Here is a 14,378-nt window from a genome sequence, read left to right on the forward strand (position 1 = left end):
GAAATAAAAGTCACATTTTTCTATTCTTAATCATCAGTTTCCTTGAAAGGGGTTTTGGGCTAGAAGAATCATCATGTGCTTATTTTTGGGTCGCATCAAACAGACGCTTCTCACAGACCCAGGCGCCCTGGTGCAGTGATGAATTCCCAGTCTTTGTTAGGGTTCCTTTTCACTCTGTGGGTTTCCCCCTCTGCATGCAAGGCTTTGCCATTCAAGGTAAGGTCAGGCACAGGTATTTGTAAGGAGCCGGTAGTGGGATGATGATGATGATGGTGGTGTTTAGTGACACACCAGGAAATGGGTGGGGGACACGAGAGATGACTGAGCAGGACAGCTCCTTTTAATAGAGGTGATCTGTTATTTACTTATTTATCTTGTGGAGGTCCTAGTGTGAGGAATATAGCATTTGAGTGAGTTTCATTACATTCACATGGAGCCTCAATTCCCTCACTCATGTTGCTTCCTCACATCCTGGCTCCTCCCAGCTAGGATGGAGGTGAAGCTGCCGTGTGCTGCGTTGTTTGCTGCTTGCTTGTATACTTTTGATTGCCTGGGATTTCTTTATGGGTAGGGTTATATCACCACATGCTACTTTGGCATGTTCTTAACAATGCTTTCAATCACTTTGTTGTATTTTCAGGCGAGTGGGAGTGTTCACATAGATGTAGCCAAAAAGCATCAGGACAATATTTTTTTTATTTTATTTTATTATTTGTTTTTTTAGACAGGCTACAACTGTTGAGTCAACCAATAAGCCAACTGGAAGAAAATATAAACAAGTTAGACAAAGAGAATGAAACACATGACAAGGTTGGGTCGCCAGGTAAACCTATAGACTAACATCAAACTGAGTATTTGTGCCATCACCATTTTATTTGTTTTTTTAAAATAAATCGAGACATTATGAGTGAGAGATGGATCTGACTGTGAAGCAGAGGGACGCGAGTCATAGGCTAGCAACTTGCTTTTTAAGCTCACTTTAAAGCATACCGTGGTAATATAGAATGATGTTAATAATTTGATATAAAAGCTGTAGCCTTATGAATTACAGCCTGTTATCTAGGAGATTTGATTTAAAGCAGCTGAGTTTAGAAACTCACATCATTTCTTTTAGATTAATGACAGTTTAACTGGGAGAAAGGACTGACTCTGTTGGACTTGGTAGGTCAACAGTGGTCAACAGAGTGCACTCATGGTTGTACTCGAGTGTTACCTGAGCAAAGCTTCCTTTAGACCAGGGGTGTCAAACTCAAATACACAGTGGGCCAAAATTCAAAACTGGAACAAAGTCGTGGGCTAACATTAATATTTATTGAAAAAAAAAATCTTCCTCCAGATATGAGAATGAATCTTTTCTTATGGACTCAAACAAGTTTTGCTGAAAAACTGAATATGGAACAAGCAAAGCTTAATACTAAACAATATATATATTAGCTGTATAATACCAGTAGGCCAGCTCTAATAGTAATTTGGTGTGGCTTCGCGGGCCAAATGTAATTAGGCTGCGGGCCAGAGTTTGACACTTATGCTTTAGACCGTAGAGAGATCACAAACTCAAACACAGTCAGGTTTTATTTGACCTTTTATCAAGTTATTCACAGACTTGCTGTTAGTTAGTGATTACTGACTGTGACACATATGTTCATAGCAGGAAAAGTACCTGAAGCTGCTTACTGCATGTGTTTTGGTGAATTTTGTCACATAGAGTCAGCGACTGGTTTGACCAGCAATCAGAAAGGAATCGATTAATATTTGCCTTGAAAAAACAAAACAGGGATGTGTGCAAAAATCCTGTGAAAGCAATTTTCTGAATGGATTTTTGTACTTGGGGTGGATTTCTCTTTTTAGCCTGATTGCGTTTCATGTCATTAGGTCAGTTGCAGTGCGTGTTCAGGTCTTCTGTGCTTTTTTGACTTGTTTTTTTTCACCAGTCAGGAATATATCCTACTGCCATGAATTTAAATGGCAATTATTTAGAGAAATTGGGTGCTTTTTAAAAATATTTGTAAATATGCAGACGAAAGAAATCTGTACAGCTGTGTTGGTCTCTGTATGGAGAAATAGTCATAGGTGAGAATGAGGATCACTGCAAAAATTCACATCTGGAATAAGGCAGAAAGTGCTCAGAATAAGTGACACGGGGTTGTTTTGGAGAATTTGTGCTGCTGTTGTGTTGCCTGTTCTGATATAATTGTTATTAATCCACCTTATTATCAACAACGCTTTAAAAGATTCGAATATCAATTAGAAATGACCAGCATTCATCCCAGAAATATTATATTTTTGGTTAAAATATTGACATATTTTACTATTTCAGTGCCAGCTAGCGATGGTAGCTGATTAAAATGCCCACATGTGCTTTTATATTAACATGTGAAGTGGCTACAACTGGGAAGTATTGTTTACATTTTACATAGGACGCATGAGCGAGAGATATCCACCCATGCCTTTAATTTAAAATCTTTCCCTTCAGCACAAGTTGTATACGCTTAATTTTAGGGTTTGTATTCTTGCTGTAAGGTTAAGTAGCCCATTGTTGAGATATTTGTGGAATTCATTATCAAATCTGAATTTCAACAACCAGACTTTTGTGTTTTGTCAGGACACATTTGAAGGAATCCAGCACTTATGTTTCTGTGTGACGTCAGTGCTTCGCGATATCAGCAAAGCCCACAGATTGCATGAACTGCCATGTTGTGAAATTCTGTTTATCTCTACAACGACAAGGAAGGACAAAATGTGGACCGTATTATTTAATTTAGCAGTACTTTGGGCTCCTTGGTGTTCATGACTTCTCAAACTATAGTACAAAAATGTACTATAACAATCAACTAGCTGTGTGGTTTAGTGCTTAATGAATAGGGATGGGTATCGTTTAGGTTTTATCCAATACTAGTACCAAACCGGTACTTTTGAAACGGTGCCGGTGCTCAAACGGTGCTCAAACGGGTGCTTAAAGAATGGAGAACACAAAATTGGTCCAAAAACCTCTCATGGTCAGCTTGTTTTTTGTAAAAAGATAACAATGTTAGCCTTTTCTGCAGCTATAGGGCATATATGGTATCACTCTTGGTTGGAAGCAGTGCTTAAACACTGGAAAAAAACACAAACTTTGTCCAAAAACCTCTCATGTTTAACTGTTTCCCTCTTTTTCTTTGGTCATTTTAGCCTTTTTGGCCAGGGTGAAGGGAGTATCTGCCATCAAACAAGAAGACAGCCGCATGTAACTACGACGGTGTTTGCTAGTTCACCTTACGTGCATTAATGTAATAACGTGGTTAGCCTACTCAACGTAAATCACACACGAACAACATTAAGTTACTCATGCAGAGAAGAATGGCTGCTGCTGCCATCATCATCCGTCATCATTTCTGCTACACTGGCAGGGCTAGGGGCCAGGACGCTCCTCTCCGGGTTTTTGGGGGATGTTGCATAACAGGCAACCCACCCGCAGTAGATGTGCTCGGTGTGAGGTCTCGCAGCAAGCTATCAAATACGGCGCATTTCTGGGCTTTTAAAAAAAACGCTATGCGTCGCCAGGTGTTTCATCGGATTCAAGGTGTTACTTCCTTTGACAGTATCAGCTTAAAGCACTTGTTGCTGCTGAGTTTGCATATTTTGCTGTGAAGTACAGCCAGACTTTTGACCGCTTCGCCTTGGGCATTTTTAATCTGTAGCTCTGCTCTAAAAGAACGTACCTACCTGGACCCGCCTACTATCCTCGGAAACGTAAAATGATTGGCTAGAAGTGTATCTCAGCTCAGGAAAAAAAAGCACCGAAATAAAGCACCGAAATGTGCGCTGCTTTTCGGTCTGGTTACTACCGTTTATGTCAGAACCGGTGCCATCATGGCACCGGATACCGGTACCCATCCCTATTAATGAATGTCATTGTCAAAATTAAGACAAGCTGTTCTGTTCTTCTTTGGTATCAGCAAAATTCAGTGGTTGCACTTGGTCAGCAAATAAACAAAATATCTGTGTATGTGGGGCAGTCGTAATACTGATGTCAGATATAATTTAGCTCTAGGCTGACAAATACATCCTGGAGAAGTTAATATTACACAGCACATTTCCACTGGAATCCACTGGGACTGACACTGAAGAAACAAAACATCTCTGTGTAATTACAGTTTTTATTTAAAAATATTGTTTCCTGTCCCTGTTGCACTGCGATGGCCATATTTGGATTTATAGCTGTACATGAATATTTCTTTAAATGTCATCATTCACTGTTAACCTTTGTAGCTTAGGTCAATTAAAGCTAGTTGCCATCTATGCTTTTAAGTGATAAATAAATAAAGCACATGCGAACTCTTCTCTTCACAGGGAGAAAAAACAGAAAATTCATGATATTAAAAACAACATTAAAGAAGCTATAGAGGTAAGACACTGTTCTTTTTTCCTTTGATAGATGAATGATGTTTCTTTGTAATGTTCTGTCTGATATGCAGGTTTTTGGCTAAAAGAGGAAAAAACATGGATTATAGCTTCTTAAAAAAATAAATAAAAAAATCCAAAACTCAATGCTGTATTCTAAGCGAGGAGGCTTTCAGTCACACATTGCTTCAGACCGGTCAGCGACCCCATGTGCGCTCCCAACCAGCTGGGAGTCGTTACAAAAATTTGCTGCACCACAACTCTCCTTGCTGTTACTTTGGGCAGTACCACATTGTCACAGTCACTTGTAGTTTGCATCATCTCGTCTACAAACACCCACTACCCACTCGCTGGGTGGTGGAGAAATTTCAAAAAGTGCAGAAGCAACCTGCTAGCGACCAAAGCAATCAGATGGAGGCTTGCGGTGCAGTCTCGAATACCTCCAACCACATGGGGAATACAGATTTATCACTAGCAGGTGGTGGTTGTTGGCGATGGCTAAACAGCCTCTAGGCGTGGGTGACTGAGGGGCTAAGATGATGAAAATTTGTATCTAAAGCCGTTTTGAGGCAGTGTAAACACATTTATGAATAATATTAATGAATGAGGCTTTTTGTGTTTGTGTGTTCTTTTCATACAGACGATTGTGGCGGCCATGAATACGCTCACACCTCCTTGCCAGTTAGCCTGTCCTGAGAACCAGTCTCGGATTGATTATGTCCTGAACCTAGTAAACCAGAAGGATTTTGATTTTCCTACAGTAAGTTCAACTGTACTTCATCTCAGATCTCTGACTTTTAAATGCAGTTTGTTTCCTTCTGCTTTCATTCGAACCTCTTGATCTGTGTGTAAAGAAAATAATGAATGTCGTGACACAATGAAACATGTGATCAGACAATAAAACAAAATTGAACAGCACAATTTTTGAAGAGCAATTTGGTTTTAAACAAAGCTGCTGCAAGTTAATAAATCAAATCTCTTTTTCCCCAGTGGGTGTTTTTTGTTGTAAAATCGCTCCTGCTATTTTGCACTAACAGGTGTAAATGTGTCAGATTCTCATTACTAACCTGCTGAATCTTACAGGTGTTCTGGCTAGTTGTGCTAGAGGTGAGTAAGGTATCACGCGACAGCCTGTATGAGTCCGCCTGGTGTGTTTGCGTGGTGATTCAGTAATTAGCAAGTGTGCTTCCGCTTGGGAGGTTGTCAATTGAATGAGCCTCTCACCTGAGAGTACCACACCGCCGATTAACTCTAATTGTCTGTAATAAACCTAAATGTGTCCAGAGGGACATGTCTTCCATAAACGCGTAGACCAGTCTGCTCCCAGCGGCCTGGGAGGAAGTCGATGAAGGTCCCACCACTGATCTGGAGATTGATTCATTGATTTATTTGCTCATGTCTTTCTGTTATTAAGACTGGTGTTCCAGATTAGTTGATCAATCATATTTTACAAAGTAATGTTCACCCTTCACTGGACGCCCCTTGGGGTTGAAATCTGCGGCCACAGAATCAGTTTGTGTGTTAAGTATTCTGGCTTTAAATTTGTGTTTCGCTACTGAACAATCTCCAATATTTCAGTAAGTACACAATGACCGCAAAATTCAAGCTTTTTTTTGTTAACTATCTAACAGTGGGCAGTTAATTAAATTTTAATTTCAATTACAATTTTGCATCCAATGATTATTTAAAAAAATAGATTTTTTTTAAATTACATTGATCTTTAATTGAATGTGGCACATTGATTACTTTTTTGCATTTTTACTATAGCGAATCAGATGTTGAATGTGTTTCCTCCACCCTAAAAGCCCAATCGCTTACTTTAGCTTAGCTAGAGCCAAGATCATGCAAAAGAAGCAAAAGTTGAAAATGTTTCAATAGATGAGCTTATGTTGGGAACAGTTTGTTGCAGCTATGGATGAGGTGGTCTCTCACCTGGTCCACTTTTGGGGACAGAGGGGTCAGGAGATGTTGGCTCTCCGTTTCTCTGTGCGTCGCTGCGATGCCGGTGTTCTGTCCAGTCAGCTTACGTTCTCAAATCAGCATACACTTTATGACACCCTGACTTGCCAATTTACAGTTTGGCATACAGACCTTTTGTCATCTGTATGCCGAACTGACGGCTCCTGTTCACATGGTGGAATTATGTATGTATGCTACTCTGATTTGTCTGCTGAGATGATGGAACGACCGGTTTCCTGAGGTGGGTTAGTGTATGAAGGTGCGCTAATACTGAAAAACACACCATTATCTCTACACCAGATCAGCCTGTGTCCTGCCCTGCATCCATCTCCCTTTCTTCATTTATCTGGTTGTTTTTCATTTAAATTATGTACTAATTTAAAATTTAAGGAAATCATACATTCAAAAAAAGTGTTGTTGTTTTTTTTGTTTTTGTTTTTAACACATTCAGTAAATGCATGTTTAAAGTGAATGAATATTTTGTTTTGGCCCTATAACTATCCCCATTATCTGCTGACAAATCTGACAATAAGATTATGATCATGCAACCACACACAGTGAAAAACACGTCCTTTGCGTTTGGGACGCCATCTGTGAGAAGCTGACAATCACTGTTAAAGCAGGGATTCAAACAACCGGGTCTTTAATAGTGATAGTTTCTGATAAACGGGGGGGAAAAAATCCCTAACTTTAGTTTCCCAAATGTGAGTTTGCAGCTTTTCTTTTTTGTGATCTTATACTTTCTATGTTTATTGTATATAGGTCAAATTAACTGATGAGTAAATCTCTATAAGCAGAAAATAAATGAAACTCCTGAGTGCAGCATTACTCAGTTGTTGTCTAACAGGGGAGCGGTTACATAGAGGGAAAAGAACACAGAGTCTGTGTTTTTCCAGCATGGTGGCCTTAGTGTTTAAACTGGTTGCTCCTTTCGTGTACATTTGTCTTGTACATTTGTCGTTTACAGCTGAGTTTCCAGTAAAGAGTGAGCGTATTTGTGTGTAAGCAAAAGGAAGTCTCCTGATATTGTCTCTGTTACGTCATGGCAAATTTATTATGTGGGCCTATCTCGAGCTGACCCTTCCCTCGGGCTGTCCGTCCGTCACTAGACTTCCACTGCAGGAGGGAAAAACCAGAACTCTTTTTAATTTTAGGGTGTTGAGGATTACAGTAAATCCAAACGTGAAGGCAGTGCTGCTAGTGAAGTACTGCTGTGATTTTTGAAAAGTTCACAGTGATAGCTGGTTATTTAAAGCAGTGTTTAAAGAGCATCAAAAATTGAACAGTTTGTCCATCTGAACGCGTATTTGTTAAGGAAAGAGAAATGATGGGGTCGGCTCCTCCTCAGCTGCCTCCTCTTCCCGCTCCCCCTTGCCTGGCCTTAGGGTCTACTGGAAACCAGTTTGACTGGTTGACGCTGCCTTTCACTGTAGACAGACAATAAGCATAGGGCTTGTGTTGAATATCCACAGGCTTTTTGTGAATTTCCCCTCGAAGCTTTATGTCTAATCAACAATCCTCATAATTATTATTCACTAAAATTACTTTTTCTTTGTAAACATTAAGCACTGAACTTTTTTTTCTATTTTAAAAGAAAAACTTTTGTACTAACTTAGTCTTTGTAGACTGATTTTTGCATACCTGTGCTCAGCTGTTTGCAGCACACAGCATACCCTATCCTTAAAAGCCTTTCGATGGTAAAAAGAAAAGGAACGTTCAGGGAGAGGAGCAAAGGAGTGATCCCTCTTTCAGGACAGACAGGTGGGGTGTGTGTGTTTACAAATTCACCAACCCCTTCACTTTCGTTTTACAGTAACAAATATGCAGGAAGTCTTTAAATGAAAGTGACCATGAAAAAGTACATAAGGCCGAGATGCATCAAAAAAGGATGGGAAATAAATAAAGGTCATCTGTGGATTTGGCATAAAGATTTATCTGTTTTATTTTATGCTCTTATCATTTTTCATTGTCTAAGTGTATTGATTTGCAATTAAAAATAATATATAAAAATAAAAGACTTAGTCATTCACACAGACACCCCTGCCTTAATAAACACATACACTTCTAAAACATATAAATGATACTTTAATTCTAATTCTGTAGGAACCCTTTTAAATATAATTAAATGATAACTGCAGCACAGCATCTCAGATTGGGTCTATAAGCAAGCTCCAGTTCTTAACATGAAAACTTTGCATAGCTATTGTAGCTTTTTATACAGCAGGAAGTTTACAGTCCTGCATAAACTGTAAGGGAAAGAAACTGGTAATAAAATAACAAATTTATTGGTAAAGCCATATTTACATATTACTGGTTACTGTATTATTTAACAAAATAAAGTTAAAAAAGAGAATAAGTGAGTTAGTTGTTGCTCCTAACTGAAACACTTCTTTTCTTCTTAAAGCCAACATTGTTAGCTGATTTACAAGCTGGTCTGACAAAACAACCAATGGATACAGATTTCACCCAGATTTAAACTTTCCCACTTTTTTATGTTATTTTAATTATTAGATTCTTTTGGCCTTTTCTTTTTGTAGTTGAGCTGATCATGATAACAAATTACATCCTTTGTAGTTGTTGGGTTTTTGTTTTTTTGGCAGGGTAAACAAATTATTAAACGAAATTATATTTAGCAATATTTATAAAAAGTTTTTGTGTGCACTTTTTTTTCTTTGCTGCAATTTATTTCAAATGGTGCTTATTGCTTTCGATTGATCATTTATTCTGAAAAATGTTCATCTGCTTCTATTTTCTTAACTGTTTATCCAGTTTAGGGTTGGAGGAGCATTAGAGCGTTTCCCAGCTGACACAGCTTTTAGCTATCCTAAACTATAAATTCAAAGCCCTTAAATCCAGGATGCAATTACAGTCTCACTTGTTTTTACGTCATTACATTCAGTTTTTCTAAGTTGGTTCAGAAGGAAGTTAATGTCATTGTCACGATCATTAGTCCTTCTGAATTCCAGCACGTCCAAAACGTTGCTCTGAGCTCTTCCCACAGTCTACAGGGATAAATTAAAATAACAATAATGAATAAGACTGTGTGTGTAAAGACAACAAGTAAGTGCATACAGTTCACCTGTATGCATGCACTTTGGGGACGATCAATCAATCGGATACAGCGAAACGTTAAAGTTAAAATCCACATGCGTAAAATAAAATAAATTCTAAAAACTGCAGTGGCGGATACATGACCAGTTAGTTCTTCTGTTAAGTAACAACTGTTTCCTGAGTTGAGCAGTGCCTTTTGAAAAAGTGTGACAGCACCTTAATGCCAAACATTTATGTCATGTGCAAAATCTCACTTTGTGCAACATGTCAGAAGATAAAAAGTTCCCAGGGTTAACTTTTCAGATGAGTGTACTATGAAGCAAGATTACCGGTAGTGGGTTTCTGTGGAATGCCGAGCTGAAAGCCAAAGTTTTGTGCGCTAATTGAACTTAGCTAGATCACCACAGTCGTTTCAGAATCACCGCGTTTAGAGCGTGCTCTAAGAGCGATAAAGATTTTCTGCAGAAGGAATGTGTTTTATACATGTAACCTGTTGATCCATACCTTTAGGAAGCAGACTCGTTGGGAACATGCGAACATGCAAAAGGCCCTGTGCTGCCAACCTCTCCCAAGTTTGTTTTATACTCTGCGAACTGCAGCTAATTGTGTTTTTAGCCTATGAGTAAAATCGTGTTCACTTTGATCTGGTGACGAATTAAACTTATTTCTACAACTCATGCATTAGGTCATGTGACCCACCTGAATGAACTGAGTAGCCTATAATATGTTTTATAGTTTCACACTTTGCACCTTTTGTAGTCATCAAGTTAGAAACACACAGCAGCTTCTGATAGCGTACCATAATTAAAAAAAAAAAAACCCAATCCCATGTCCTCTTTATTTGTTGCATTTTTGTTTAATTTCTTATATCCTGTATGTATCTTAATCACCTATCCCTCTGTCAGAAGTAGGCAACATTCAGTCTTTAAATTCTGTTTGTAGGAATAGTCAAGGGATACATCAAATGCCCCCTTTTTACATGAGCATGCGCAGAGCCTAAAAAAAGAATGGGTTAACAAAGAGAGCTAGTTACCCACCCTCCCCAGCTAATGTAGATGAAGCCTAGCTATACTGGACTTGCTACATAGCAAGTTATATCTCTCAGAGTGTTTTGATTCTAGCCCAGCTCATAGCCTTTAACTAGTCTTTACTTGTCGGACCAACTCTGCAGTGATAGGTGGAAAACACAGTGCCCAGCATTTGGTTAACAATTACACTGAAGCTGGTAACACTTTTATGGCGATTTTCAGTAACTTTGTCTATGTTACTTTCCACACACTAACAATAGATTGCCACTCATATACAGAACGTACAAATTACCCAAAAGGCCACTTCTCTAAAGTGAAAGGCTCAGCTGATAACCCATGACTTCTACTCATTCCATTATCCTACTTAATCCTTCCTGATTTTTTTTAATAGTATACAGTTTAACTCTATGTCTCATAATGGCTTATTTGTGCCTGTCTCCATTGTATGTGACAATTCTAGATCACAGTGAAGATAGGCCCCTGCGTAGTGACAGTCTAGCCTTGTGTTGGTACAAAGCTCTCCGTTTCTACATGAACTCTGTGAACTGCTCTGTTTCCTGCTTATATCAGTTTGCTCATCTGCTGCTCCTCGGCGAGCCGGCCTTTAACTCCAAACTAAGCTGGGGTGTATCACTGCCCCCCTCGGCTGTCCTTAAACGGTTTCAGCCATCGAGAACCAGATGAAAAATACAGCTGTAAGAAAGGGACACAGGCCTGTCCAAGATCACACTCAACTTTTTCATGTATAACTAGTCACTAATATTAAGAGCAGATCGTTAGTTTGTCGGTCCTTCTGTATCCCGCCTTGTAAACGCTACATTTCTTGAACACTTTTCAGGCGATTTCATGAAACTGAACTCGGTTAAACTGATTACACTATAGTGATCAGGGTCACAGTGACATCACAGGAAATATAAACAAATGCTTAATCCAATAAAATAATTATGCGATGGCATTTTATATTTAAAAGGTCAAAGGTAAACTTCACTGTGACATCAGAATGTCCTGCAAAAGCTGACTAAATGCGACAGCAGTAAGTGTTAGTCACATTTGACCAACTTTAACTGCTTTCCCTTTATTATTGTAGGGTCTTTACCTTACAGTATAAAGCGCCTTGAGGCAGCGGTTGTTATGATTTTCCGGTATATAAATATAACTGAACTGAATTGAAGTGAACATTTGTGTGACGAATAGAACGTGTATACGCTACATGTGGTTGCAAACAATTATGTGTTAAGGCTAGCTTAGCACATATTTTGGACTGTTTGCTCAACTTTTGGAGGTCAACACAGAACATGTTGCTTCCTGTGTGAAAGGCCCTGTAAGTTAATGATATCCAACATCTGTAATGCATAATGCGTGGCCCAAAAGGTCCCCAAAAATCCAAAAACATGCGCTGTTGAGAGAGAGAAAGTGAGGAACATACAGACTAGGAGTTTATCACTTCCAGCACAAAGAAACATCCGACATACAACACTGGGTGATTTAGCCAATTGTAACTGGGTAACATAAGTTGACAGATGTAAGCTGAATTGCTAAAACGGTATGAAGTCTTAACTTTTACTGGCTCTACTTTGTTTAAAATGTCTAACCTGTCTGTCCGGCGCCCTTCATGGTCCCCTCGCCTCACAGTGAACAAAAATGGGGAAAAGTTGGAGATAAGCGTCTCTGCAAATTAGATCACGTTGCAGTTATTTAAAAATCAGGACATCAGAAATATTTTGTCTCATTTGATAATAATGATGTCTGGCTGTAGTTTCTCCACACACCTGCCGAAATCTGGGCGTGCACTTCTCCAAACACGCCCGTGCATTCCCAGAAACCTTGTGGATATGTGACGCATGACTATAGGGAGGGAGATTTGATTTATTGTAAATCGTAATTGAAATTAATTAATGCAACTTCAGGTGTTGGTGGAGGTTAACAACCATAAGGTGGTAATTCTTGTTTTTACAATCAGTTACCCTGTTTCCAGTCGCAGAAAGCCACAGATCTCAGATGTGTTGCTGATCCAAACAAGCTTTTGTCTTTTCAGGAGTTTTATGACCACGCAAAGATCCTCTGGCAGGACGAAGGTGTGCGGGCATGCTGGGAAAGGTCCAACGAATATCAACTCATCGACTGCGCACAATAGTGAGTCTTTGCTTTTCTTATACTATTTTCACCTCTGTACGTACACTAGCAGTTAAATACGGGCACATTTCTAAGAACTTCCTTCTTCGGGTTTTGACACTCAAAGGTGAGACATATAAACCATTTAATGTGTGCTCTGGGGGGGGTTGGGTTGGGTTGTTTCCCTTTGGTTTATGTGAGCTCAATGTGTGAAGATAAATGGTGATAATGAATGCAGTGCTACTTTGTCAAGTGTATTTATTTTGGCTAGTTTATTTTAGTAGTTTTGTAGATCATTTCTTTAGGCTGGAAATAATGATGTGTTGTCTCTTTTTTCTTTTCTTTTTTCTTTTTTTTTTTAAAGGATTTGTGGACTTTGTTATGGTGTTGGTATTTTGTTAGTTGGTCCACCACTTTAGTATTGACTGAAATATTTGAGCTACCATTAAATTGGTTAATATGAAACCTCTGACTCACGTTAGTTGTCCCCAGTGGATAGTTCCCTTGTGGGGACACCAGGGGATTCCCTTTGTAGTTTGGACTAAAACCTTTCTATAAAGGTTAAAGCCACTTTCAGTATGAAATGTTGCAGGCAGTCTATACTTGCAGTTGTGGCTTGTGTATGCCAAAAATGGCATCACAGCTGCTGGTGTGCAGTGTCCTTTGGTGACGTTTTGGTTTGCCATGCACCTTCTAGCTTTTGTAACCTGAAGCCTGCGATTCTGCAAAAAAAAAAAAAACCTGCTTAAAACTTAGCAATCGCTTTGTTTGCATACTATTATGACCATTTAAATTTTCTTCTCAGTTTTGACACTTACCCATGCACGTGTTGACATAGCTTATTTATTAAAACATGGATTTTCCACATGGTAACGAGTGCTGTTGAGAGCATGCCAGAGCAACAGGTAGCAATAGACCCCAGCACATAGAAAACTTTATAGAAATATTGAATCCTACAGACAATAACTTTGTGCACGTGAAAAACTGAAAATGAAGGCACGCACCGCATGTGGGCAAAGGCTTGATATTCAAGTGTTTATCATTGAAAAGTACACTGCTACTTCTTGTGCTCACATTTATGACTATGGTGCTGTGTTGACGTCACAGTTCCCTCAAGCAGCCACTAATGTGTCAGGCCAAACTGTGGCATAATTAGTAAAAATGTGTTCATTGCATTGGTTCAACTATTGTTCCTATTTTGTGCTAATTAGCAAATATTAGCTTAAATGTTAAGCTAAGGTAGTAAAAACGGTAAATGTTAGTGTCATAGCGTCAGCATTTAGCTTAGAGCACCTCATTGCCTCCATAAAGCCTCAAAGAGCTGCTAGCATGGGTGTAAAGAAGCATCACAGATGGCCGGTGTTGGTCGCACCAATTAATTGCGATTTTGGTCATTTTCTGACTAAAATTTGTGCTCACCCAATCTAAAGTTTCCATGATGCTTGGTTACAGATGTTCCTGCTGTGAATTGGACTGTTGAAAGGTTTCGTTTCCATGTGCTGGCAATAGGTTTTTTCTGTCAGGTGGATTTTTGGTTAGTCTTTGCTAAACAAAGTGCAGACCTTTTGGATGGTGATAGTGTGTGTGTTTTCACTGATGGGGAATTGGTTAATCTTCCTGGAACATCTTTTTGTGTTTTCTGCATTGAAATTTGGAACATATTTAGAGGAACATTAGCTTGAACTTCCCCAACCCGTGCCGCCTGACTCTCCCTCTGCTGTTCCAAGCTTGTTATCTTTCCCTTTGGTCTTTGGTCAGTCTGGCTTCATTATAAGACACAAAACGATCACATGCGTCAGTATGGGACGTGTGCTGACTGTTTCATTTGTCGTTGTGTGTTTAAAGCAA

At 39.1% G+C, this 14,378-nt stretch overlaps 1 protein-coding gene across 3 annotated transcripts in view; it reads left to right on the forward strand.

The window, feature by feature from the left end:
• LOC113021946 (guanine nucleotide-binding protein G(s) subunit alpha-like) overlaps window positions 1–14,378 on the forward strand; it is a 54,518-nt gene that overhangs the window by 22,836 nt on the left and 17,304 nt on the right. For all 3 annotated transcript variants that reach the window (XM_026166839.1, XM_026166838.1, XM_026166840.1), the window contains exons 3-5: window positions 4,330–4,384; window positions 5,021–5,140; window positions 12,454–12,551. In XM_026166839.1, the coding sequence (XP_026022624.1) occupies window positions 4,330–4,384; window positions 5,021–5,140; window positions 12,454–12,551 (273 nt within the window). The remainder of the gene's footprint in view (window positions 1–4,329; window positions 4,385–5,020; window positions 5,141–12,453; window positions 12,552–14,378) is intronic.

The sequence above is a fragment of the Astatotilapia calliptera genome, chromosome 5, assembly GCF_900246225.1.
Source record: "Astatotilapia calliptera chromosome 5, fAstCal1.2, whole genome shotgun sequence".
Taxonomy (NCBI): Eukaryota; Metazoa; Chordata; class Actinopteri; order Cichliformes; family Cichlidae; genus Astatotilapia; species Astatotilapia calliptera.